At 38.5% G+C, this 27049-nt stretch overlaps 1 protein-coding gene across 2 annotated transcripts in view; it reads right to left on the reverse strand.

The window, feature by feature from the left end:
- Nucleotides 1–2443: 2443 nt before the first annotated feature.
- The window catches only part of PCGF6 (polycomb group ring finger 6), a 34599-nt gene continuing 9993 nt past the window's right edge, over nucleotides 2444–27049 (reverse strand). The window contains exons 8-10 of one of the 2 annotated variants that reach the window (XM_047826425.1): nucleotides 20014–20112; nucleotides 13149–13231; nucleotides 2444–3671 (exon numbers count right to left, since the gene is read on the reverse strand). In XM_047826425.1, the coding sequence (XP_047682381.1) occupies nucleotides 13187–13231; nucleotides 20014–20112 (144 nt within the window). In that variant the 3' untranslated portion in view covers nucleotides 2444–3671; nucleotides 13149–13186. Of the gene's footprint in view, nucleotides 3672–13148; nucleotides 13236–20013; nucleotides 20113–27049 lie in introns of both variants that reach the window. The other variant, XM_047826424.1, reaches the window with a different exon arrangement.

A 27049-nucleotide genomic window follows, 5' to 3' on the forward strand; every position in this document is an offset into this window, starting at 1 on the left:
TATAGAACTGTGTTAGCTTGGGGACCAGAGAAGGAACTGTCAGAGACAAGAATGTCACTGAATCAACAGGCAAGGGCAATGCAGTAGAAGCAGAGGGGAAGCTCAGTGAAGCCCAAGGTCAGAGAAAATGACTTTGGCCCATACTAGAGAGAAAAGATTGGGACGGATCTAAGGGAGGAACTGAGAAATCTCCAAGCACACATTCTGCCAAACTACAACTACCACAAACTATCCCTCTGGGCATCTTTGCTTAGTGTCACCTCCGAGAGGGTTTAGGTAAAAACAAAGTGTGCCAAACAGCTATGCCAAACAAATTTACTCTTATAAGGCCACTGAAGCTGGGTTCTGAAATCCGCACTTCATATACTCTTATTTGTTTAATTTTGTTTACAGTAAAAACTCTTTTTGAAAACTCTTTGATCTTATCTCATCATCACTGAAGGCGTGCTGTTGCTGGGGGCGGCCAGGCTAACCCAAGACAAGTCGGCATTTGTCTGTTCTTGCTTGTGCTTCTCCCACATCCGAGTCCTTGACCCTCTGGTTATTTGAAGATAGCTACCTTGTATTGTCCTGCCGTAAGTTTTTGCCTCTCCGAGTTAACCGTAAGCAACTGCTCAACCTTTGCTCGTTTTTGTTCTGGGTCTTATACCCTATCCCATTACCCTCCCATCTCTCAGTAGTTAGGTATGTTACCCAGAACTGGTACAACGTGAATCAGACATTGGAAGTATTAACTCCCTTGATCTGAAACTGTATTTCTGTTGACGAAGCCGAAGATCACACTGATTTTAGGGGTAGAGATTTGAAAGCCAATCAATCAACTTTTTTTTTTTTTTTAACACTTATTTATCTTTGAGAGACAGAGAGAGATAGAGCACAAGTGGGGGAGGGGCAGAAAGAGAATGAGACACAGAATCCGAAGCAGGCTCCAGGCTCTGAGCCGTCAGCTCAGGGCCCGATGCGGGGCTCGAACTCACAAACTGAGCTCATGACTGAAGTCAGATGCTTAACTGACTGAGCCACTCAGGCGCCCCCGGCGTTCTTCATTACTTGGTTTACTGCCTGGTGGGAACAATAGGCCAAATAGATATAACCAGATATAACCTAGTTCTTTGGAATTCTTTTATTTATTTATTTATTTTTTATTTTTGAGAGAGAGAGATGGAGTGCGAGTGGGGAAGAGACAAGAGAGAGAGGGAGACACAGAATCCAAAGCAGGCTCCAGGCTCTGAGCCGTCAGCACAGAGCCTGATGTGGGGCTCAAACCCACAAACCATGAGATCATGACCTGAAGTCGGATGCTCAACCTACTGAGCCACCCGGGTGCCCCTTTGGGAGTCTTCGAGGTCAAGTCCAGGAGGAAGCAAAAATACAAAGGATAGATCTCTTTGTGACTCTTATAGTATTTACCAGTGTCTGCTTTTTATTAAGATTCTGAGAGATGTACGTTAGGCTGTGAGTTCTTTGAAGATCACTCCTTTCATTTTAATCTTGTCCACACAATATCTAAAAAGCGACAACCTTTTGACTTGCTTATCGCAGAAGTGTTTATCAAGTAATTACATTTAATATTCTGCTTTAAAGTATTTTCCCATGTTACTGAGCCCTTGGAATATCCTGTCCTCGTATGCCTAAGACCTTGGGCCACAGGGGGAGAGTTTAGCCTAACAATGTGACTCCTGGTGAATGCCTGTTTTTGTATACTTGGGGCCCTGGGACATGCTGTATCAGTTTGAGCAGCGGGTGGGTGCTGAACTCTTGATGGCTGAGTCAATCATATGGGCACTGGCTGCCTGCATGACTCATTCCCATTAAATCCCCTGGACACTAAGGTTCAGGTGAGCTTCCCTGGCTGGCGACAGTTTTCATGTCACCTATCATTGCTGAAAGAATTAAACACTGTCCCGTATTCTCTGTGGGAAGACAACCGAAAGCTTATGCCTGGTTTCTCCTGGACTCGGCAATATACATCTTTCCCTTTGCAGATTTTAATCCGTATCCTTTTCCTGTAATAAACTACAAGCGTAAGTATAATGAGTCCTTCTAGAGAACCACTAAACCTGAAGGCAGTCTTGGGGTGCCTGGCTGGCTCAGTCAGGAGAGCATGCAACTCTTAATCTCAGGGTCGTGAGTTCAAGCCCCAAATTGGGCATAGAGCCTACTTAAAACAAAACCTGAAGGTAGTCTTGGGAATCCCTGACAAAGATATGTTAACATGGGACAAGAATAAAAATAGCATGTAATTTGGGTAAGAAACATTTAAGAGGCAATGAATTCCATAGTTGCTATTCTGTCCACTGTCAAATAACAGCATCTAGTAAAATCAGTGAAGATGTTTATAAAATAACTATTTGATGGTATTTTAACTAATTTGGATACCTTATCTCGTAAGGAATTTTGGTTATTTTTGTTTCAATCCACAATAAATATGAACACTTCAAAATAGGTTAAAATAAATTTTTATTAAAAATTTTTATTAAATGTTAGAAGAGATTTATACACAATTCACAAATTCTTTACAAAACAATCGCCAAACCTCATTCATTTGTAATTGTTTCTATACGCAGACTTGGAAATTTTGCAGTGAAATAGGGTTTACAAAATATTGTTTTAGAAAGTATCACAATGCTAATTTTAGGCAAAATAACATTTAAAACTGAAATCTTTGCACGTGAGCGAACTCTTAAACACCCGTATTCTTTATCCCAGTGACAAAGTAATGGGACAATGAACATTAAACTGACTTACTGAGGAACAGTGAGTAAGTATTCTGTAAACTTGCAAATTCACTTGTTTATTTATTACTTTGAGAAGCAGTGGTGTTATAAGGTACTGACAACCAAACTACATACTCAAAGTGAATGCTAATCAAACTAACATTCAAATAATAAAGAGAATGTTTCAAAGAGGCATCCCTTGTTGTTAAGATATGTTAAAGGAGTCTTTATTACACTGAAGGCTTACAGTACAGGCCATAAACCCTGCAGGAGACAGTCTCTTCACACAGAATGATAATTCATCCCTTTTAGAAGTATATATCATCTCTGTAGTAGTATTGCTGGTAAAAGAAAGACACGTGTTCCAAATATGATGGCAACATACAAAAGTGGCCAGTAGTTTTGGTCTTTGTCCAAGAGGTACACTCTGTAGTTTAACAAAGCCTGGCTTTGAATCTTCAGTTCAAAAGCATCCTTCTTTTCCAAAAGTATGACTGCCCAACGGATACCATTCCAGAGAGCAGAATCCTAACTGCCAACGGGAAAGGGATATGGCTCAACAAAGAAGAAAATAGTAACCGATTTACCTCAAAGATTAGGAAGCAAAATCAATGTCAAAGTATTTGAGATCACAAGGAATTTAAAAATTTAATGCTCTGAAAATTTCCCCCTGAGCTATGGATGCTTTTTATATATAGTTTCTAGTAAAACAGATGCATTCCGTCATTCCAAGTTGTACTTATAAATGTTATGAATCTACGTGCTGAAAATAGATAAGTTATGTCTCCAGCAGCACAAAATGGTAGCTATTACATGTTGTGTGGAAATCTTTGGTGAAATGCAATCCTGCAGAAGCCTCATTATTTCGTTTCCCTCCTCCTAATGCTGCTAGAATCTTCAAGTAATTTTCAGAGGAGAAACCACAAGACCATAATGGAGGACCAGCAGACCATCCTGAAAAGAAAAAAAAGTGTTTTGCAGTTATTTGAAAACCGGTTATGCAAACAATCAAGTCAAGTCAGATACGGTTTATTTTTCATAGCCCAACACTAATGTGAAATTCTTTGATTTAAAGAAAATAAAGGGTCCAAGTAAATAGACTTACTTATTCATTCACCTTATCACCAAATATTCCCTGCCACTGTGCCTTTTTAAATGACTCTCAAAGGTAATTCTGAAACTCCACAATTAGCCAGGGATGTTTGTGGCTAAACAGTTCTCTGAAAAGAACTCAAAGAGATACACCTTTCCTTCTGCGTGGACTACTTTCCTGAAAAAAGACTCAATTATCATAAAACACCATGGATCTGTGAAGAAATTAAACATTTATTTCCACATAAATGCAGCTCACTACCATTCACTGTTAAGAAAACTGTGGAACTCTTACCCGTTTAATACATTATACATTTTAACTGTGCCTAAAAGACTGTTCACAACACAGTTTAACCTTTCTTTGATGTCTAGCGTCATCATTATGAACACTGAATACACTGTTCTGTAACACAGTGATGTCTTCGGTCTCTGGGCAACTTAACCCTACTCTAAATGACTCCAGGTACTGTGTTTCTGAATCTTTTCATCTGCTCTTTTGGGTTTCTGTCTCGTCTTTTGATAATCAGGTCTTAATCCTTTGTGTTCTCACCAAGTCTGCATCCAGGAAGCAATCCACCTTTTAAAGGTGCTATTTCTTTCTTTCCTTAATGTTAATTTATTTTTGAGAGAGAGAGAGCGAGAGAGAGCGAGAGAGAAGACAGAGAGAGGGAGAGAGAGAGAGAGAGAGAGAGAGAGAGGGAGAGAGAGAGAGAGAGAGAGAGAGTGCAAGCAGGGGAGGGGGCAGAGAGGAAGACAGAGGATCCCAGGCGGGCTTTGCGCTGACAGCAGAGAGATCATGACCTGAGACAGTGACCCGAGCTAGCAGTCAGGACACTCAACCAATTGAGCCACCCAGGCGCCCCTAAAGTGCTATTTCTAACCTACTATGAACTGGAAAATTAGCTAAAAAGTAACTTGTTGGGGAGTATGCCATGAGCAATGGGCTGACCCTGAGCGACACAGAGGGGGAATGGTGACATGCACGCCTTGCATTTCCAATCACATTCTAGCTATTTCTCTCTTCTTTGTTAAGCTTTTCCACGGCTCTACTTCCTCATCTCTCATTTATTACACAATTCACTGCAATCTGGATTCTGTTCCTGGCAACTCTAGTGAAAGCTCACCAGAATTCTAGGAAAGGGTTCACAAATTCAAAGGCCTACCTACAAGGGCCAGGAAAGTAACATAGATGAATATGTGACTTAGGCATGTGAGTCCATAGGGAAAGTGGAGACCACTGGTAAACCAGAGAGCAGATGTGTAGCTACAGGAATTTAAACTCAAAAATATTTACAACACAGCCATGTAAAACACAATTTCATACTATATTTGGCCCATGGACCATCAGATCTATTCTAGACTAATTAGCCTAATCTAAGTAAATGAATTTATATTATAACACAAACAGATTCTATCAATGTTCTTACAAGAATACAAATTACATTTTACATGTTAATTTTTTGCATGTAGTTATTCATGTTTCAGAAATGAAAGCATCATTTGCAAAATATGACATGCTGAGATGTCAAACTGAAAATAGCTTACAAGTGGTTTTAAAACCTCAAAACAACTTCAATGTATGTATAAAATCACATTTTATGAAATGAAATAATTATAATTCAAGTCTCTATGTCTATTATATTTATATTCTATATACATAGATATAAATATTATTTGTATTTTGTAGTTAGAGATGTCTCTATCCATGGTCTTCTTGAACTATCCAAACAGAATGAGTCTTCTAAAATTTAAGTCAGAGTAGGTCACTTCTGTCCTTGGCTTAAATCTCTCCAAAAATAATTTCCCATATTAATTTCCCAATTAAAATCCAAAGTTCATACTATGGCCTATAAAGTCCTGCACATGGTTTTATTCTGACTGCCCAGATCTCAGCTCCTACCATTCTCCTCCCCTTTGCCACAGAAGGTATATTATTCATTTAGCTGAGAGGTCCTGAGAGTCAATGAATCTTACATTGTTGTCAATGAGGACTTTAATTGTATTATAGGTTAAGTTCAGGGACTTGCTCATCTCTGAATCTCCCTACGTGTCTAGAATAGTGCTCTGTAAATATAATAAAACCTTGGATTGTGAGTAACTTGTTTTGTGAGTGTTCTGCAAGATAAGCAAACATTTCTAATAAATTTTAACTTGATAAACGAGTGGTATCTTGCAATATGAGTAGTACATGATGCTGAACATCACAAGATCACAACTGAGCCAATGGTTCTACTCTCTCTCTCTCTCTCTCTCTCTCTATGGGGGATTGTGGGTGATCATCTCCCATGCTCGGATCTTAGGCCACGGTGTTTGGCAGAAATCAGTGATTTTTCAGAACACTGGAAGGTACCCACACAACTGGCACTAGTGTATTTTTTGTCACTTCAAAGCACCTATGGACAGTCCTTTGCTTGTCCATACAAGAGTAAGCTTAGGAATGCTTTGCTTCATTCTAGGTCAGGCTGACTGCAGATATAGACCCTTTCGTCTGCTGCCTTATTGCCAGTTACATTAAATACAGTATATGACAAGAGTTCATTAATACTGTACTATAGGCAACATCTGTGTGAGTATATACGATGGCCCCCATGCAGAAAAAGATTCCATTGAGCCAAAAGATAGCAGTGGTTCCATTAGTGATAGTGAAAGTCTTCCTACATAATAACCCTCCTCTCTCCTCTCCCTCACACAAGCCACAAAGGTTTTCAAAGGTAAGTACAGGTTAATTTATTTTTCTTTATATTTTATGTTTTCCTTATTATTTTATATTATATTACAGAATTATAATCATTCTGTATGAATATTTTGGGGTTGTGGAATGAATCATCTGAGTTTCCATTATTTCTTATGGGGAAATTCGTTTTATACAAGTGCTTTGGATTACAAGGATGTTTCCGAAATGAACTATGCGCGCAAACTAAGGCTTTACTGTATGTTTTAAAAAATATTTCTTTAAGAGACAGTACCCACACGTAGGGGAGGGGCAGAGAGAGAAGGAGAGAGAATCCCAAGCAGGCTCCACACTGTCAGTGCAGAGCCTTAACCAGGGCTTGATCCCATGACCTGTGAGATCATGACCTGAGCTGAGATCAAGAGTTGGCCACTTAACCAACTGAGGCAGCCAGGTGCTCCAGTAAATATTTTTTGAAGTAATATTTTCTACCTACTCCACTGGGATTTTACTCCTAGTTTCTTACATTTCTAATCAAGTAAGCTTAATTTTTTAAAAGATAATCATTTTCTAAGATTTTTGAAGTTTAACATTTTGAATAATCACCTGAAAAAGTATTTGGTTACCCTTCTGTTAAGAGCCTGAGCTTAATTTAAGTTCAAATTTTCAACAGTTGACTGTTGATTCTATGACTAACTAGCCAAGTGATCCTGGACAAGGTATGCAACCTCTGTACATCAATTTTCTAAATTATAAGATCCACCAATGGATGTTAGAATAGAGGGCCAAATTTGAAGAGAAACAGGATAACTGCATAGTTTCAAAGTATCTCCCCCCACATTATCAATTCCAAAGAGAAAAACCTACCAGTATTAAATATCTCCTGATGATACTCTGAGAATGGCACATCACTTGTATGTGATGTGCCAAAAACGCATAACCTCAATCTAGTCATGAGAAAACATCTGACAAACCCAAATGAAGGACAGTTTATAAAATCACTGACCAATACTCTTCAAAAGTATCAAAGTCATGAAAACAAGGAAGAACTGGAGAACTGGGAGAAGACAAGGAGACATGATGACTAAATACAATGTGGATCCTAGGACAGAGAAAGGACAACCATGGGAAAAGTAGCAAAATCCAATGTCTGCAGTTTTGTTAACAGTATTGTAACAATGTCAATATCTTAGTTTTGATGATTGTACTGTGGTCATGGAAGATGTTAACACTAAAGGATGCTGGGTGAGATCTACATAGGAACTTTCATACTATTTTGTAACTTTTCTCTAAGTCTTAAAGTATCTCAAAATAACATTTTAAAAAAGATAAAAGGAGATAGTAATTGTTATCTTTTTTAAAGTTTACTTATTTATTTTGAGAGACAGAGAGAGAGAGAGACAGAGAGAGACAGAGAGAGACAGAGAGAGAGAGATAAAGAGTAAGCATGAGCAGGAGAGGGGCACAGAGAGGAGAGAATCCCAAGCAGGCTCTGCTATCAGCACAGAAGCCTACGCCAGGCTTGATCCCATGGAACTGTGAGATCATGACCTAAGCTAAAATCAAGAGTTGGACATCTAACTAACTGAGCCACCCAAGCACCCCATTAATTGTTATCTTTTAAGGTTGTTGTGAGGCTTACACAAGATAACACATGTTCTGGGGCACCTGGTTGGCTCAGTCAGTGGAGTGTGACTCTTGATCCCAGGGTTGTGGGTTTGAGCCCCACGATGGGTATAGAGATTACTTAGCTCAAGAAATGTTAATTATTAGTGGTATTGTCTTTTTCTGAACTCTAAGCAATTTCACATCATCTATGTGTTTTTCCTTAATTAGTCTGGCAGGCTTATCAATGGATTTCCCTTTTTCTTTTCACTTTTCAACCCAAATAACTTCAAGACTAAGTCCTAACACCATTTCATTCTATCACTAAGCTGGCTATGTTGCAAAAATAATTACATTTCATGCAACTTCATGTCCTTTTTCTTGCTCAAGGAAAAGCCAGCTACGTTTTTCAAAGAAACAGAAAGGTGACAAAGTCCTCTTTCTTCTTTGTAAATCATATATAAAATCCAAGTTAATAATGACAGCCATTAAAAAAAAGGAATGGTCCCCAATCATGGTATGCTAATTACTTTTGTTACTCTGACAAACTGTTATCACAACTAAATATATCTATAAAACTAAAAGATAATTACAACCTATAATATTGCAGTAAAAAACAGTTAACCTTGGAGCATCTTTCTAATACTCAATTACATATAAGTTTCATTAGCAAAATTACAAAATTTGTAATTTCTTTAAAAAATCCAAATACCGGGGCACCTGGGTGGCTCAGTCAGTTGAGTGTCTGACTCTTGATTTCAGCTTAGAGTCGTGATCCCATGGTTGTGGGATCGAGCCCTACATCAGGCTCTGCGCTGAGTGTGGGGCCTGCTTGGGATTCTCTTTATCCCTCTCTCTCTCTCTGCCTGCCCTCTGCTCAAGCATGCTTTCTCTCTCTCTCTCAAAAAAAAAAAAAAAAGAAATCCAAATGCCATTTAAAAAGTTATGAAAAACTGTGAATGACCATGAAATGACAATTAGTATTAATTTGGAGGTTACAATAAAATATTAGTGAGTAAGCAAATCTGCATTGATCAGCTGTATATTCTTTTGGGCCCTACTTAGTTCGCTCACTATCATGTCTGTGAGATTCATCCATGTTGATGGATATGGTAGTTGTATTTAATTGTATGTATATGTCACAATTTTTTACTCATTTTTTGTTGGGCATATGGGTTGCTTCCAGTTTGTGGCTATCATGATCAAACTATTATCAACTACCTTGTACATGTCTTGTGGTAGACATAATATTCATTTCTATTGAGTCTATACTCGGGAATGGAATTGCTGGGGAATAGGGTGTACATCCGTGGCTTTAGTAGGTACCACCAAAAGAACGCCAAAGTGGCTGAACCAGTTCACACCCCCACTAACCACGCACGTAAATTCTAGTTGCTCCACACCCACACCAACACTTAGATTGTGAGTCTTTTGCATTTTGCTAGGTCAACTTGGCCAAACTGGAACTATATTTCCCCAAATCCCTCCCCTGTTAGGTTAGCCAATAGAGATTTGTGTAAGATAAGATGTGCCAAGTGGAAGGAGGCAGAAGCCATTATGCTCAGGTCGTCATAGAGCACCCGATGCTCGTTCAGCTTATACACATTGTTGCTGGTATGCTGGCTCACGTTGTAGGGACAGGAAGGCAGCCAGGCCTGCCACTAATTCCTCTTGCTCCCACAAGAGCTCCACCTTCAGCTTCTCTGAGTTCTGGGCCAAAGACCACCAGCTTTGTCTACAGATCACCCATGTCACTGAAGATGGAACTGATGAGACACACACTCCAGTTTCTCCCTACAGGTTCCAATTTATTCTCACTATTCCCCACTCATGACGGTCTTTTCTTCCAATTGCTGCCCTCTTGATTTACAATGACTACTGGTCCATAGGCACTATCTTTCAATACACTTCTTCACCAGCCCCTGCAGTTGTTTAAGGTATAATTCTGTAATATTCATTTGGGTTCTATTTCTCCAATGGAGTCCTGTTAAAACTGATGAATCCAGGGGTGCCTGGGTGGCTCAGTCAGTTAAGTGTCCGACTCTTGATTTTAGCTCAGGTCATGATCTCAGGGTTCGGGAGATTCAGCCCCTTTTTGGGCTCTGCGCTGACAGTGCAGAGCCTGCGTGGAATTCTCTCTCTCTCTGCCCCTCCCCTGCTCACTTGCTCTCAAAATAAATAAACTTAAGGGGCACCTGTGGCTCATGTGGTTAAGCATCCAACCCCAGCTCAGGTCATGATCTCACAGTTCCTGAGTTAGAGCCCCATGTTAGGCTCTGTGCTGACAGCTCAGAGCCTGGAGCCTGCTTCGGATTCTTTGTCTCCCTCTCTCTCTGCCCCGCCCCTGCTCACACTCTCTCTGTCTCTCAAAAATAAATAATAAACATTAAAAAAATAAAATAAGAATCGGGGCGCCTGGGTGGCTTGGTTGGTTAAGCATCCGACTTCGGCTCAGGTCATGATCTCACGGTCCGTGGGTTCGAGCCCCGCGTCGGGCTCTGTGCTGACAGCTCAGAGCCTGGAGCCTGTTTCAGATTCTGTGTCTCCCTCTCTCTCTGCCCCTCCCCTGTTCGTGCTCTGTCTCTCTCTGTCTCAAAAATAAATAAACGTTAAAAAAAAATTTTTTAAATAAAAAATAAAATAAAAATAAACTTAAAAAAAATAAAACAAAAAACTGGTGAATCCAGGTAAAGCATAGATGAATGTTCACTGTGCTATTTCTATGACTTTCCTAAAGGTTTAAAAAATTTTCAAAGTATAGAGGTGGCTGGGTGGCTCAGTTGGCTGAGCATCCACTTCAGCTCAGATCATGATCTCGGTTTATGAGTATGAGCCCCACATTGGGCTCACTCCTGTTGGCATGGAGCCTGCTTTGGATCTTCTGACCCCCTCTCTCTCTACCCCTCCCCTGCTTGTGTTCTCTGTCTCTCTCTCAAATAAATAAACATTAAAAAAATTTTTTTTCGGAGTACAAAGATTATTATAACACCTTTGTAACCAGTACTCAGTTTTATTGAGTATTAACACTTTCCTTTGTTTCAAATTTCTTTTTAAAGTGATGTGAATTTTACATCTTCCTATCTGAAAGAATAAAGTGTTACCAACCCTCATTAAATCTGAGTGGTGGGTGCAAGGAAATCTGTAGCAAATTGGTAAAAAGAAAACCATGCAAAAAATAAATAAAATTCTCCATAATAGACCAGTCATTAGGCTGCAGAAATTTCGGCCATAGTTCTTTACAGGTTGGTGGTAAAGTACAGCCACAAAAATCATATCAAAATATACCAATTCTTTGTTTCCTATAGAAGAAAACATACACCTTCCCTATGATCCAACAATTCCACTGCTAGTTAGTTGTCCAAAGTAAGTGAAAGCAAAACTGATTTAAAAAGATGAGGAGAAGGGGCGCCTGGGTGGCTCAGTCGGTTAAGCGTCCGACTTTGGCCCAGGTCACGATCTCACAATCCGTGAGTTCGAGCCCCGCGTCCGGCTCTCGGCTGATGGCTCAGAGCCTGGAGCCTGCTTCTGATTCTGTGTCTCCCTCTCTCTCTAACCCTCCCCCGTTCATGCTCTGTCTCTCTGTGTCTCAAAAATAAATAAACGTTAAAAAAAATTAAAAAAAAAAAAAAAGATGAGGAGGAGGAGGAAGAAAATGTATACTTGTGTTCATAGCTACTTTATTTGTATTTTTTTATTAAAATGTTTTATTTATTTTTGAGAGAGTACAAGCAGGGGAAGGGAAGAGACAGGGGGACACAATATCCAAAGCAGGCTCTGCATTGACAGCAGTGAGCCAGATGTGGAGCTCGAACTCACAAACTGCAAGATCATAACCTGAGCTGAAGTTGGACGCTCAACCAACTGAGCTACCAGGTGCCCTGCTACTTTATTTGCATTAGCCAAAAAGAGGAAATAACCCAAGTGTCCAAGAATAGGAAAATGGATAAAATATGGCATGTTATACAATGAAATACTATGCAGCAATGAAAAGAAACAAACTATTGCTACATGTAACCACATGGATAAATTTCAACATGAGGGATGAAAGATGCCAGACACAAAAGAGTACTTGATTCCACTTACATGACATTCCAGAATAAACAAAACTAATCTATGGTAAACATAGGTATAAATATTTATGATCCTGGATTAGGAAATGGTTTCTCAGATATGACACCAAATACAGAAGGAACAAGGGGTGCCTGGGTGGCTCAGTTGGTTAAACGACCGACTCTTGATCTGAGCTCAGGTCATGATCTCATGGTTCCTGAGTTCAAGCCCTGTGTCGGGCTCTGTGCTGACAGGACAGAGCATGCTTGGGATTCTCTCTCTTCTCTCTCTCTGCTCCTCCCTTGTTCACATATACTTGTGCGTGCGTGCGCTCTCTCTCTCAAAATAAATAATACATAAATAAACTCAAAAACAAAAAACCAAAAAAAAAAACAAAAAAAAACCAAACAAACAAAAAAAAACAAAACCAGAAGGAGCAAAAGGAAAACCAGATAAAATGCACTTCATTATAAAAACTTTGTGTTTCAAAGGTCATCACAAAGAAAATGAAAAGACAACCCACTGAATGGGAGAAAATTTTTACAAATCAGATATCTGATAGTGGATGAGTATACAGAAGATATGAAAAACTCTTATAACTCAATAATAAAAATCCCCAATTTTTAAAAATGGGCAAAGGATCTAAATAGAAATTTCTCCAACGATATACAAATGGCCAGTAAACACACAAAAAGATCCTCAACATGATTAGTCATCAGGGAAATAAAATCAAAACCACTACGAGATGCCACTGCACACCCAATAGGATGGCTATAATCAAACAAACCGAGGGGTGTCTGAGTGGCTCAGTCGGTCAAGCGTCTGACTCTTGATTTTGGCTCAGGTCTGTCTCTCGCTCTCTCTCTCTGCCCCTTCCCCTCCTGCACTCTCTCTTTCAAAATAAATAAACTTAAAAAAAAAAATTATGGAATCTTTATTAAAACCGTTGATAACATTTCTTTCATTAAACAACGTGCCTGTCAGGCAGAAGTACGATAAAGTCTAGGACCCACCTGCATTGCTGCATCACCAATCGCACGTCGGATCTCCCTTAGTGTCTGATACTGCTCCAACAAGTGATCGCCACAGATGATATCTACCTATGGGCAAATAAGAGTATCAGATTGCTTTCCTGCTTCAAAAAACCATATGAAAAAAATTAAGAAAAACCTACACAATTATTTCCAAACTAGACTTTGCTATTTTATTTTAGACAGATTAAACACTCTCAAGACATATTTTAAAAACTTGCTATAGGGGCGCCTGGGTGGCGCAGTCGGTTAAGCGTCCGACTTCAGCCAGGTCACGATCTCGCAGTCCGGGAGTTCGAGCCCCGCGTCGCGCTCTGGGCTGATGGCTCAGAGCCTGGAGCCTGTTTCCGATTCTGTGTCTCCCTCTCTCTCTGCCCCTCCCCCGTTCATGCTCTGTCTCTCTCTGTCCCAAAAATAAATAAAAAACGTTGAAAAAAAAATTTAAAAAATTGCTATAAAAATAAAGTAAAATGGAAGGGGTATTAGAAGACATAGCAGGATAATAGTATAGTACAGCAGGCACTCAAAATGTTCCCTTGAATCTCTGAGAATAAATAAAATCACATTTGATATATTCAGCATAAGGCAGCACGGGAAGGTACATTTTTTTAAGTTCCATGATAAAATTGTTAAAAGGGTATATAATACTTAAAAAGGCTTTTAGTTACTTGAATAATTCTCTTACAAGGACTATCTCACTTTCCAACAATGAAGAGTCTAACAGTGACATCAAGTGCACACTAAGGGAGCTGTTTTATAAATGGAACATCTTAAGATTTTTTAGTTCTTTGGGAAGTCAAAGCTCTAAGATAAATCTTTTACGGTGAATGCTCTAGAAAGAATGACATTCGGTGACATACTACAAGGTAGTAAGATTCCAGTATACTTACTTGCTAAGACAGAAATGCAAATCTTCAATCTTTGTCTTTCAAGGAGTGCTCCTTTCCCATTGCCTTAAAATGGGGTCAGGTTCTTGATGTCTTATTCATATAGATCCCTTCATTGACTACATCTCCTAACGTCACTGTTTAAGTTTATGGTGTGACAGTTCTTCTTGTCCTCTAACCCAGAATAGAATATCACCTCTGACTCTTAGTTCTCCTTTCCCTTTCTTCTCATACGCAAACAGTTAAAAAGTCCTGCGGCTTCTTTCTTCATAATACCTCTCAGTGTTCCTATCATCCTTTCAGCGGCTACCCCTGGGCTTAAAGCTGAAATCCCCTTCTAACCAGATCTTCCTACTTTCAAATTCTGTTTACTCTAAAATTCCTGTCCAATGCCAACGTTACTAATCTCCTTGAAAGCTTCAGCATAGGTGGGGAAGAATCATAAAAGCAATTGAATTTCACTGAGAAGCCACTATGTATACCATATGTTATACTATGTATATAATCTTCACATTCTTGTGAGCTAGGTATTATAATGCCCAATTTACAGATAAAAATACTAAGAGGTAAAGACATTTAACTTTCCTAAAGTCACAAAGCTAGTAACTAGTAAAGTCCAGATCTAAACCCAGGTCTGTCCCCAGGTCTATCTTTCTCCAAAGCCAAAGTGCACATCAGGGGTTAGCAAACTTGTTCTATAAAGGGGTAGACGCTAAATATATTAGGCTTTGTAGGCCCTAGGATCTCTGTCATAGCTTCTCAAATCTGCCACAATAGCATGAAAACAGCCTTAGTATGGCTGCGTTCCAATGAAATTTTATTTATAAAAACAGATGGCAGGCTAGATCTAGCCTATGGGCCAGTTTGTCAACGCACATGCTAGATCTTAAGGCACAAACTCCAATTACTACCAACTTGAAAAAAAAAAAAAGATTTTTAAAAAGTAATCTCTACACCCAATGTGGGGCTCGAACCCACAACCCCGAGATCAAGGGTCACATGCTCCAATGAATGAGCCAGCGAGGTGCCCCCAATTAGTACCAGCTTTTGTGTCTCACACCTACTAGTTTCAACATTGGCAGAGCAAGCCTTGTTTGCAAGATGATTTGAAAGCTATGATAGGATATTTTGTGCACAGACCTCAGATCCATGAAAAACTAAAGAATTTGGAAACAATCATCATGTTTTGGTTACGTATTCAGCAATCCAGAGACCATCACTCTTCATGGGCTTCTCCCCATGGTATACATTTATGGTCTGGTTACTGTATTTTTCTTTTCAACTTAATCTTAACCCCCAGAAGTTGGCCAGTTACTAACAGTTTGATGTGGATGGCCCTAGATGCTATGTGCACATATGGGATTTTTGTTTTGTTTTTTAAACATGGGATCATGAGAGCGCCTGCGTAGCTCAGTCGGTTAAGTGTCCAACTTTGGCTCAGGTCATGATCTCACAGCTCATGGGTTCGAGCCCTGCATCAGGCTCTGTGCAGACAGCTTGGAGCCTGGAGCCTACTTTGGATTCTGTCTCCCTCTCCCCCTACCCCTCCCTTGCTTGGGTTCTGTCTCTCTCAAAAACAAACATTAAAAAAATAAAAAAATAAAAAATGGGATCAAGCCACGTAAACTGTTCTACAACTTATTTAAAAACCAAAAAGCCTTAGGGGTGCCTGGGTGGCTCAGTCGGTTGAGCGTCTGTCTTCGACTCAGGTCATGATCTCACAGTCTGTGAGTTCAAGCCCTGTGTCAGGCTCTGTGCTGACAGCTCAGAGCCTGGAGCCTGCTTCCTATTCTGTGTCTCCCTCTCTCTCTGCCCCTCCCCCGCTCATGCTTTGTCTCTCTCCCTGTCAAAAATAAATAAATATTAGAAAAAATTTTTTAAAAACCCAAAAAACCTTAATATCGCATAGACATCTCTGAAGTACAAGGTTACCTCTAATAGCTACATTGGGTTCCACTGTATAAATATGTCATAACTTTTTATATTTATTTTTTATTTTAGAAAGAGCACAAGTAGGGGAAAGAGAGAATCTTAAACAGGCTCCATGCTCAGCATGGAGCCCAAGGCGGACCTCGATCCCATGACCCTGGGATCATGACCTGTACTGGAATCAAGAGTTGGACAATCAACTGAGCCATCCAGGTGCCCCTGAATATGTCATAATCTATAAATCCATTTCCCTGATAAACATTTAAATTGCTTCTGATTTTACAATACTGATTTTTAAAAGTTACCTGACTGTAAACATTTCACAAATTACTTCATTCAAACAGAGTCACATCTCTGGGTTCCCACAAACATGACCCACATATTTGGTAGTTTGTAGATGGACTCACGGACTCAGCAACACAGCAAGGATATGTGGCCAGATCAGCAAGGGAAAAAGATGTAGGTGGAGTCTGGACAAATCCACACACAGGCTTCCTATGGTCCCCCTCTCGGTTCAGGAGAAGATACACCCAGAGTACTCCTTTTCCTAGCACTGGAAATGCAGCCCACTTGTGCAATGTTTCTGCCCAGGGAAGCCCATTTGAAGTTCAGAGTATAGGGTTTTTACTGAGGGCTGTTCATGTTGGCATTCTCTGCCTGTAACAAGTACTAAGCTCCAGACTCCCAGAAGGAAAGCAGGTATTCATCACAGATCCATTGTATGGTGTAGGCATGGTGAAACACCCTTACTGGGAACTTTCTGCAAGCCAAAATGCTAGGTAGGCAAGGGCCAACTGTAGAAGCAGTCCCTTCTAAAGAGAGCAACCTCAGGTTTGCTTTATTAACTCTTTTCCTGTATAATCTCTCTACCTCTGGAGTAGCTAAGTCTCAGGCAGAAAGGTTAACTGTAATGTTTCTAACCTCAGAGCAGAAATCAGACTGTGAGGGTAGTCTAAGAAGGCAGGAAAAACCTGTATCTTTTTTTTTAAACCCATATAAAAAAAATTTTCAACGTTTATTTTTGAGACAGAGAGAGAGAGACAGTGTGCAAGCAGGGGAGGGGCGGAGAGAGACAGAGACACAGAATCGAAAGCAGGCTCCAGGCTGAGCTGTCAGCACAGAGACCAACATGGGGCTTGAATTCATGAACCCTAAGATCATGACCTGAGCTGAAGTTGGACGCTTAACCGACTGAGCCACCGAGGGGCCCCAAACCACCCCCCCTTTTTTTTTTTTTACAAGCAAGATCACACTACAGATTCCAAGATAGGATTTTTCACTGAATGAGCTAGTAGCATACTTGTTCACACATGCTCTTCTTTGACAGAAAGTCTTTTTTCTTCGTCTGGCAAATTCCTATACATTCTTCAAGTCCATTCTTTGACTCCTCCAGAGTTAAATCATTCACTCTTGCACTCTTGTCACACTCATCATATCCTATTGTCATTCAGTTGTTTTCTTGTATATCTTCCCTACAACCAAGTCCCTTGGTGGCATAAATTTTCTCTCTCATCTTTGTACTCTTAAGGCCAAGTACATAGATGCTCAATTTAGCATCAATAGGTAATAAATAAATGGTAGGGACATACCATATGATGCATTAGAGTCTGTTTAAAAATTGATTTGGAAACAATTTAATAGCAAGGTTAAGTTCATATCCTAAATAAATAACAACCTATCTTTTAAGATGGAATTAATTATGGTAGGATTAACGATAAAATCTAACATCACTTACTCTACATAAAGAATTTTTAGTGATCAATGTGATGTTTATTTTCTAAGTCTCGTTTCATAAAACAAAAATAAGATCTGACGATCAAACAGTGTACGAAGGAACACAAGAGTAGCTATAAGACAAAATAAAAGAAGACATGAGTTCAATATACCATTGACTCAACCACAGTAATCCACAGGCACTCGGATTTCTATGTGATGGAATCTATCCAGACAATTACTGATTTCTGATTTTGAATTAACTTAAATCTCTTGTAAGAATACATGATCTGTATTTTTGTAATCTTTCAGAATTGTCTTCCTTTTTTATTTTGGTATGCCACAAATAACTTTAAAGGTAGTTTATTACTTAACAGTCCTGTAGTAATCATTCACTCCTGCTAGAAATAACCCTAAGTGAAGGCCACATACCTATAAACAGAGCACACGTTTCCTACTTGGGAATAACTGGTTTAAAGAAGATCAGCATAGCAGGCTCAAGTGACTGGGTTCACCAAGCATTTTATTTTGATTAATGGTTAACTAGCTCAATGTTCTGTTCGTATTAGAAGTAACTCTTGTTTACTCTCTCTTGGATTTAGAAGGTCTAAACAATTTTAGTCACAATCTGCATATTTGATAGGTTTCTGTTCCATCATTTCAACATTTTGGTGAAATAGTAATTTATAAGTGTTACCACCTATATAGTCCCTGAATAGGAAAGAAATATTTACCGAGAAAGCCAAGAACTGACAGAAAGTTAAATGTTGAAGACAAATTTTATAGAATTTTATTTCAGGGGCGCCGAGGTGGCTCAGTTGGTTGAACATCTGACTTCAGCTCAGATCATGATCTTGCAGTTCATGAGTTCGAGCTCCACATCAGGCTCACTGCTGTCAACACAAAGCCTGCTTTGGATCCTCTGTCCCCCTCTCTCTGACCCTCCCCCACTTGCAGTCTCTCTCTCTCTCTCAAAAATAAACACGTATATACACACACATATATAAAATATATGTGTATATATGTATATATACGTACATATATAAAATTTTATTTCAAAATGCTGAAAGCCTTGAATTCTATGATATGAAAGAAAAAAACCTACATTTTTACACAGCCAAACCAATTTGGCAACCACATTTCTTAAAACACCAAATATGAAACTTATAAATGGTAATTCTGTTCTGATCAGTATCTAGTCATAGAGGAAGTAATCTATACCCTACAGAAAGCCCTCTTGGGTGGCATTTCTTACTTTATATAATCAGGTGCCACTCTTCTGAATTCTGCTTTTAGAAATAATAGACTGTTATTGGATCACTTACAATTCTTTGTCCAGGGGTCTCTAATAAGTTACCTTTTTTTTTTTTTTTTAATATTTATTTTTGAGACAAAGAGAGAGACAGAGACAGAATGTGAGTGGGGGAGGGGCAGAGAAAGAGGGAGACACAGAATCTGAAACAGGCTCCAGGCTCGGAGCTGCCAGCACACAGCCCAACTCTAGGCTCGAACTCATGAACTGCGAGATCACGACCTGAGCCGAAGTTGGACACTTAACCAAATGAGCCACCCAGGCGCCCCATCTAGTTAGTTACCAGAAGACTAGCAATAACCTCAGGTAAGCTGTGGCTACAAGGTGGCCAGGTAAGTTATTTCCAGTTTTCAGTTGCCATGAGAAATATCTGTTAACTTAATAGCAAATAGTGTTTTAAATAAAAATTATTACTTCAAATTTTACACATGATGGAGAACAAAATCCTCTTTAACATTTAAGTAATGAAAGAGCAAAACTATATAGATGTGCGTTGTCAGTGACCCACATTCTATTTAAACTTTATGTTCAACAATACATGAGGTTCGAGTTTCTACCTTATAACAAGAACATATTACATGGCTAGAATGGGAGATCTTTCCTAATGCTCAAAAAACAAATAGGGTCTCTATTAGACAGCTATCTCACTTTTCTAGGTGTCTTGGACCTAGCTTGTCACAAACGCAAGGATGTCCTCTGAAGAGAAGAGGATGGGTGATAAACAACCTTCTGCACTATCAAAGAGACAGCCTTGGGGAAGCGAGGCTCATATCCTCAGCTCTTCTCTGACACTGACAGGTAGTCAGTCACCAATGCCAGTGAGAAGCAGACAGTTGGTCAAATGTGATTCAAGTGGGGCTGGAATCACTGTGTCCCAATATTTAATTAGCATTTACATTATCTGCACATCATAAAAGTCACAGCATGCAATCCTTTTTAGCATTTCTTCAGTATACTAAAGGTAATCTCACAGCTTCATCTGTCCTTTTACACACATATACTCTACCTGACAAGCTGGATCAAGACCCATTTTTCTTCTGAGGAATTTTTCTACATGCCCAATAGTTGCTTCTCCAGAAACTCGGACAAACTTCTTTTCCAAGGGCTACAAAAATAAACATAAATAAATATTTTCAGAATGAATACATACAATGTATAAATCATAAAGCAAATTTTAAAATAAAGATGTTCAACAGATTTATGAAAAAAATTACTATGAAATTTGAGCTCATTTACCTACCAAAGAAGAAAAAAGGAATTTTTGCTTAGCTTCCCCTCTGAAAAGTATGTCAATAATTTTTTTTAATAGAAAAGCTTACTGGTTTAATACCTCATCAAAAATAAAACTTAGAGTAAAATGTATTGACAGAGAGAGAATATCTAAGACTAAATTGTGTCTAAAACAATCTAGCATCCTCGACAAAAAAACTGCAAGGGAAAAAAAGAACAAGATGGAGAAGGAACGTCTAGACTGAAAAAGATGTGAAGAATATAAATAAGAGATATGTCAACCAATTACAATGTATGGATCGCATTTGGGTCCTGATTTAAACAAACCTATACAATAATTTTCATGAGATAATTTTGGAAATTTAAGTAGCATGTGGATATTTGATTAAGGAATTACTATTAGTTTTCAAAACTGTAGTATTCCTATGCTGTTTGTAAAAAGTCCTTATCTCTTAGAAACAAATCTGATTTACTGATAAAAATGTCTCAGATTTGCTTTAAAATTGTGAGAAGTGGTAAAGACATAGATGAAACGAGATTGGCCGTGAGTTTATAATTACTGAAGCTGAGCGTGTACATGGGCATTCATTTTACCATTCTGTCTATTTCTGTGTAAGTGTGACATTTTCCAAAATAAACGGTTTTCTTTTTTGAGAGGAAAATAAAAAGACTGACATCTAGACATATGTGGCTGGAATCTGATCCGATGGTCTAAGGTGATAGGGGAGACGCCACAGGGTCTTAAAGGAAAAGCTAACACTTAGCCAGGTACTCCATCTCCAAGGCAGTTTTAAGGATGTTACTGTCTAACACAAAGGAAAAGCTGAGGCAATCAGAACTAAAAGGGTACCTTTTAGGAATACATGAACAATAGGTTAGGTGCACGTTTGTCTCAAATAACAGCACTCAGCTTTCTTATCTGTAGTTTGGTTCCTTAAGATATTCCCTTATAGTAACACTACCCCTTATTACCATAGTGCAGCAGACAGCATAGGTGTTAAGCACAGATACTCCAGAAACAGACCCCCTGGGTTTAAACCCTGGTTCTGCCATTGTCTAGCCCTAAGTCTTTGGGCAAGATGATGAACCTTTCTCTCCCCATTTGTAAAAGAGATAATAATAGCACCTACTACACCTCACAGATTTTATCAAGAGGAAGGTGAGTTAATGTACGTAAATAACTATTAACAATTCCTGGCACATATTTACTACTGGTGTGTTGTGATCATTTCACTCTTTATGTAAAAGAACTTGACTCTTACATAAGAAAGTCTATATAAGAGACCCTCATCCCATGGTTATGGGATACTGATACAATCTAGACAAAAATGGCAAAGTTTCACGCTCTTTTTTTGTAAGTACAGGAATCATCTCACAAAGCTAAAGCAGTCTAAGGAGGTACAGCCGTGCCCCAGGTGGAGTCCCCAAGAAAATATCTCATTGTAGGTGGCACTGGTTAGCATAAGAATCCTATCAAGGACCTTGAGAAGCTGCTATTCTGAATTATCTAGCTATGCCTGTCTGGCGACCAGTGTTTTTTTTGTTTTTGTTCGTTGTTTTTTTTTTTTTTAGAGAAAGAGCAAATGAGTGGGGTAGATGGACAGAGGGAGAGAGAATCTTAAGCATGCTCCACAACTCAGCATGGAGCTGGACACAGGGCTTGATCCCACAACCCTGGGATCATGACCTGAGCGGAAATCAAAAGTCAGACGCTCAGCTGAACTAGAGAGCATTTCTGAAGGCTAATTCCCTGGGCTTACCTCAGGTATACCAGCAGAGGACAGTCCAATTTCTCTCATTCCTAAATTCTTAGTGAACACCTCACCCCAGGCGTTTGTTAAAATTAATCCAACTTAGCTAAAGTTATAAACACTATTACTTTTTAACTTTTTAAAAAATGTTTATTTTTGAGAGAGTGAGCAAGCATCAGAGGGACAGAGAGAGAGAGACAGAGAGAGACAGAGAGAGAGACAGAGAGAGACAGAGACAGAGAATTGAAAGCAGGCTCTGTGATAATAGCAGAGAGCCTGATGTGGGGCTTGAACTCACCAACTGTGAGATCATGACCACGCTGAAGTCAGACGGCTTAACCGCCTGAGCCACCCACCCAGATGCCCCAATACTGTACTTTTTAGATCACCTAGAACAGAATTATGAGATCTGCCAACACCTGAAAGAGAAAAAAACGTGTCTTGGCTTTCAAAGCCAGGGTTCTCATGTGGCTGACTTAGTCCTCATGCCCCAGGTTCACAAGTTAACTGGATTTTTCCTCCATATAATTCACATTCAGTTTTTTAGAAGACAATTTGGGTTTTTTGTTTTTGTTGTTTTGCTTAAAGCTCTAGAACAGTTCTCACCTACATAGTCAACTCTTATCTTTTCTGCTACACCTCATAGTCTCCTACCATCTGTAAATAGGAAAAAAAAAATCCAGATTTATACCTCTTTGAAATTAAGCACAGACAGCAATCTTCCCTACCATCCATAACACAAAAGGCCAATTTTATAAGAAAGTTGAATAAGCTAGTTTAGATCTGTAGGGAGATTTAGGAAACAGTTATTTTCTTGCTTTAGATAATGCATACCACTAAACAGATCTTTTAAAGAGATGATACCAACTCATAATTACACTTTACCTTGAAAAAATTCCTATTTCTGTCAACTGAAAAGGCCTAGAAACTGTTATGTACCCGATAGGTAGGTGAACCCCCAGTAGCCAGATTGATTTTTAAAAACCACCAAAAGGGGTGACACCTGGGTGGCTCAGTTGGTTAAGCGTCTGACTTCAGCTCAGGTCATGATCTTGCAATTTGTGGGTTTGAGCCCCACATTGGGCTCTCTGCTGTCAGCACAGAGCCTGCTTTGGGTATTCAGTCTCCCTCTCCTTCTCTCAAAAATAAACAAACATTAAGGGAAAAAAAAAACCCACCAAAAGGAACTAGGACACCTTGGAGAAAGGACTAATTCCATGTCTGGGGGACAAGAGATGTACAAGTTGAACACAGAACATCTTGTCATATCAGATAGCAAGAAAGTATTACAGACTATGATACCTATGATAGGACAATTGGAACATCAATAAAGGTAATAAATAAAATAGGTTTAAATCACAAATATGTTTAAATTTAGGAGTTCACACTAAAGTAAAAACAAAAACAAGAAAACCTATTTGATTTGGTCAAGACTGGAGTACGCTCATGAACCAACTCATTACTCTGAGCTTGGTAAGTAAAGGGAAAGAATCAAGCATTTATCTTGCCTTTCCTACAAAAAGGATTCCACTAGCTAACCAAATAGAGGAAAGGAAGTTTCTCTTTATAAAGGTATTTTAACTAGTAAAAGAAGTGGGGGCGGGGGGGCCTCACTGGCTTAGTCAGTGGAGCATGCGACTCTGGATCTTGAGGTTGTGAGTTTGAGTCCCACATTGGATGCAGAGATTATTTTAAATTAAAATCTTAAAAAAAGAGGAATGATAGCATTATTTTCCAAACCTTATTAAGCTAATGGGCTTAGACACTGAGCACCAATGGTTGCTAACATAAAGAGATCCAGACAACCAGATATTATGTGCCTCTAGACAGACAGAAACACCACCTATGACGTATTCTTGATCCCTTCAAATCAAACCTGTATGATCAACACTCTGAACTTAACTATCAGTTTATGGGAAAGATAGAACACAGAAGAACATGCCAAATTATACCATAGTGATACAACATCAAAACCCAATCTATAGAAAACTACAGGACAAATGACTCCTTTTCATCAACAACTGCAAGAAAAAAAGAAATGGAAAACCTAAAGATTTGAAGACATTCATATCCAATCACAATGTGTGAACTTCATCTGGATCCTGACTTAAAGTGTTTAAAAAAAAAAAAAAAAGTGGGGTGCCTAGGTGGCTCAGTTGGTTAAGCGACCAGCTCTTGGTTTCAGCTCAGGTCATGATCCCACATGTGGGGTTCTAGCCCCACAATGGGCTCTGTGCTGACAGTGCAGAGCCTGCTTGGGATTCTCTCTCCATCTCTCTCTGCCTCTTCCCCACTCACACACACTCTCTCTTAAAATACACCAACTTAAAAAAAAAGAGAGCGAGAGAGAGAAACACCCACTGTAATTGACGCAATGAAAAATTTGAACAATGAATAGATACTTCACAGTAAGAAACTGTTATTTGGAGGCACCTGGGGAGCTCAGTCAGTTAAGCATCTGACATGATTTCAGTTCAAGTCATGATCTCACAGATCGTGAAATCAGGCACTGCATCAGGCTCTGTGCTGACAGAGTGGAGCCTGCTTGGGATTCTCTCTCTCGTCTTCTCTCTCTGCCCCTCCGCTGCTTTTTCTCTGTCTCAAAATAGATAAACAAGCTTAAAAATATTGTTAATTTATCTCATTCACCACCCCCAACCTTTTGTAAAATGACTAACATACAAGGTTTTAAGATAGTACCATGAAGACCCAGATAGCTTTCACCTAATTTACAAACTGTTGATATATTGCGGTATTTGCTTTATCTCTTCTAATCTATATGCATGTATGTATATGTGCATGTTAATTTTTTATTGGACCACATGATTTATGTGCATACACTGAGATATTTTACTCCTAAACATATTAGCAATTATTTTCTCAGAATAAAGGGACTCTCCTGTATAACTACAATATAATTATCATGAAACATATATAATATTCAGGAATTTAACATTAATACAACACAATTATCTAAATAGTCCAAATTCTTTTATAAATTGTCTAATACCCATTGTAAATTGTTCTTATATCAGTGAAGGATCACACATTGCATTTTGTTATGTTTCTGTAATCTTTAATAAAGAATAGCTCTGCCACTTTATTTTTATCTTTCATGACAATGACGCTTTTGTAACTTTTTTTTTTTTTTTTGGTATGATACATGGTCATTAAAAAAAAGAGACTCTTCTTTCAAGAATACTGAAATATGTTAAGTGTACAACTTCGATTCAGGTCATGATCTCACAGCTCATGGGTTCAAGCCCCACATTGGGCTCTGTGCTGACAGCTCAGAGCCTGGAGGCTGCTTTGGATTTTGTGTCTCCCTCTCTCTCTCTCTGCCACTTTCCCTGCTCGGGCTCGGTCTCTCTCTCTCTCAAAAATAAGTAATAAAAAAAATTTTTTTTAAATACTAAAATATTTACAGATGAAGTGGCAAAATGCTGGGGATTTGTTTCAGTATAATAGGGAAGTGGACAGAGGTACAGATTAAATTGGCCATTAATTAACTGGTAAAGCTGGGTGACAGGGAGGTTCTACTTTTCACTATGTTTAAAATTTTTCATAATTAAAAGTTAAAAAAAAATGACTCCTGAGAAAAATTATCGGGACTATATTACTGTCTTGTGAAACACTTTGAAATTGAATATAGCAAATAGGCTTTATGACTTTCATGCTACAGGTCTACATGGTAAAGAGTTTAACAATCTGCTCAGACATATCTATTTAAACTCAAAGATATGAACCAACAGATTCATCATCACCTCTCATAGCCATAAAACCTATAAATTAACATCTGTATCATCAATTAAAACTGAAAATTTAATGCCTCAAAACTATAACAGAATAGTATCATCAAACTCCTATATACCATCACTTAGCTTTACCAACTCAAGGCCAATTTTGTTTTAAATATACCCCACTCATTTCCTACTGCAACTACTTCCTGCCCCCATTAGTTTTGAAGCAAACCCCAGATGTATTATTTCATTTGTAAATACTTCAGTATGTATCCCTGAAAGGTAAGAGCTCTTTAAAAACACATAATACCATTATCATACTGTAAAATCCCTTGATATCAAAAAATTTCTAGTATATGTTCAAATTTCACCCATTGTCTCAATTTTCTCACCCAGCAGGAAATGATTTTACTCTTTTTAGGGCTACCATTAAAGAGAAAATAATAAAACACAGATTTCATGAAAAAAATTTAAACCAAATATGGACTCAAACTAAAATTCCAATTTATGCATGTATTTTTATCGATACATTTTTTATACTCTCAAAATACATACCCTAAATATATTATGAACAATAATTCTATTCAAAGTTTCCATCAGATCTTGGCTTACTTTTTAAAAGTTTTACAGCTTTATTGATATATAATTCATATATCATTAAATTCACCATTTTAAAGTATACAATTCCATGGTTTTTAGTTTATTGGTAGAATTGTGCAACTCATCACCACTATCTAATTTCAGAACACCTTCATCATCCAAAAAGAAACCCCACACCAATTAGAAATCACTCCCAGTTTCTCCCTTTGCCCTGAGACTATGGCGACCACCAATCTATAATACTTTGTTACTATGAATTTCTCTGCTCTAGACATTTCACACAAATGGAATCATGCATATGTGCCTGGCTTCTTTCATTTAACATATTTTAAAACTTCATCCATGTTGTAGCATGTATCAGTACTCGATTCCTTTTTATTGCCAAATAATACTCTGTTGTATGGATATATCATACTGTGTTTATTCATTCATCAATTAATGGATATTTGGGGTGTTTCCAATTTGGGGCTATTTTTTCATAAATTTTTTACAGTTCATTTTTCAAATCAAATCCAAATAAACTCCATACATTGTAGTTAGTTACATCCCTTGAGTCTCTTTTAATTAATCATCCTATCTATATGTTCCCTCTTCACCTCTCCCTTTTATTCTGAACAAACAGAATTGTTTCCATTGTCTAGATTTGGCTTATTATATTCCTACAGTGTCATTTAACATCCCTGGATTTCTTGTAAATTAGTAATTAAATCTAGGAGTGTGA

This window comes from Prionailurus viverrinus, chromosome D2, assembly GCF_022837055.1.
Source record: "Prionailurus viverrinus isolate Anna chromosome D2, UM_Priviv_1.0, whole genome shotgun sequence".
Lineage (NCBI taxonomy): Eukaryota > Metazoa > Chordata > Mammalia > Carnivora > Felidae > Prionailurus > Prionailurus viverrinus.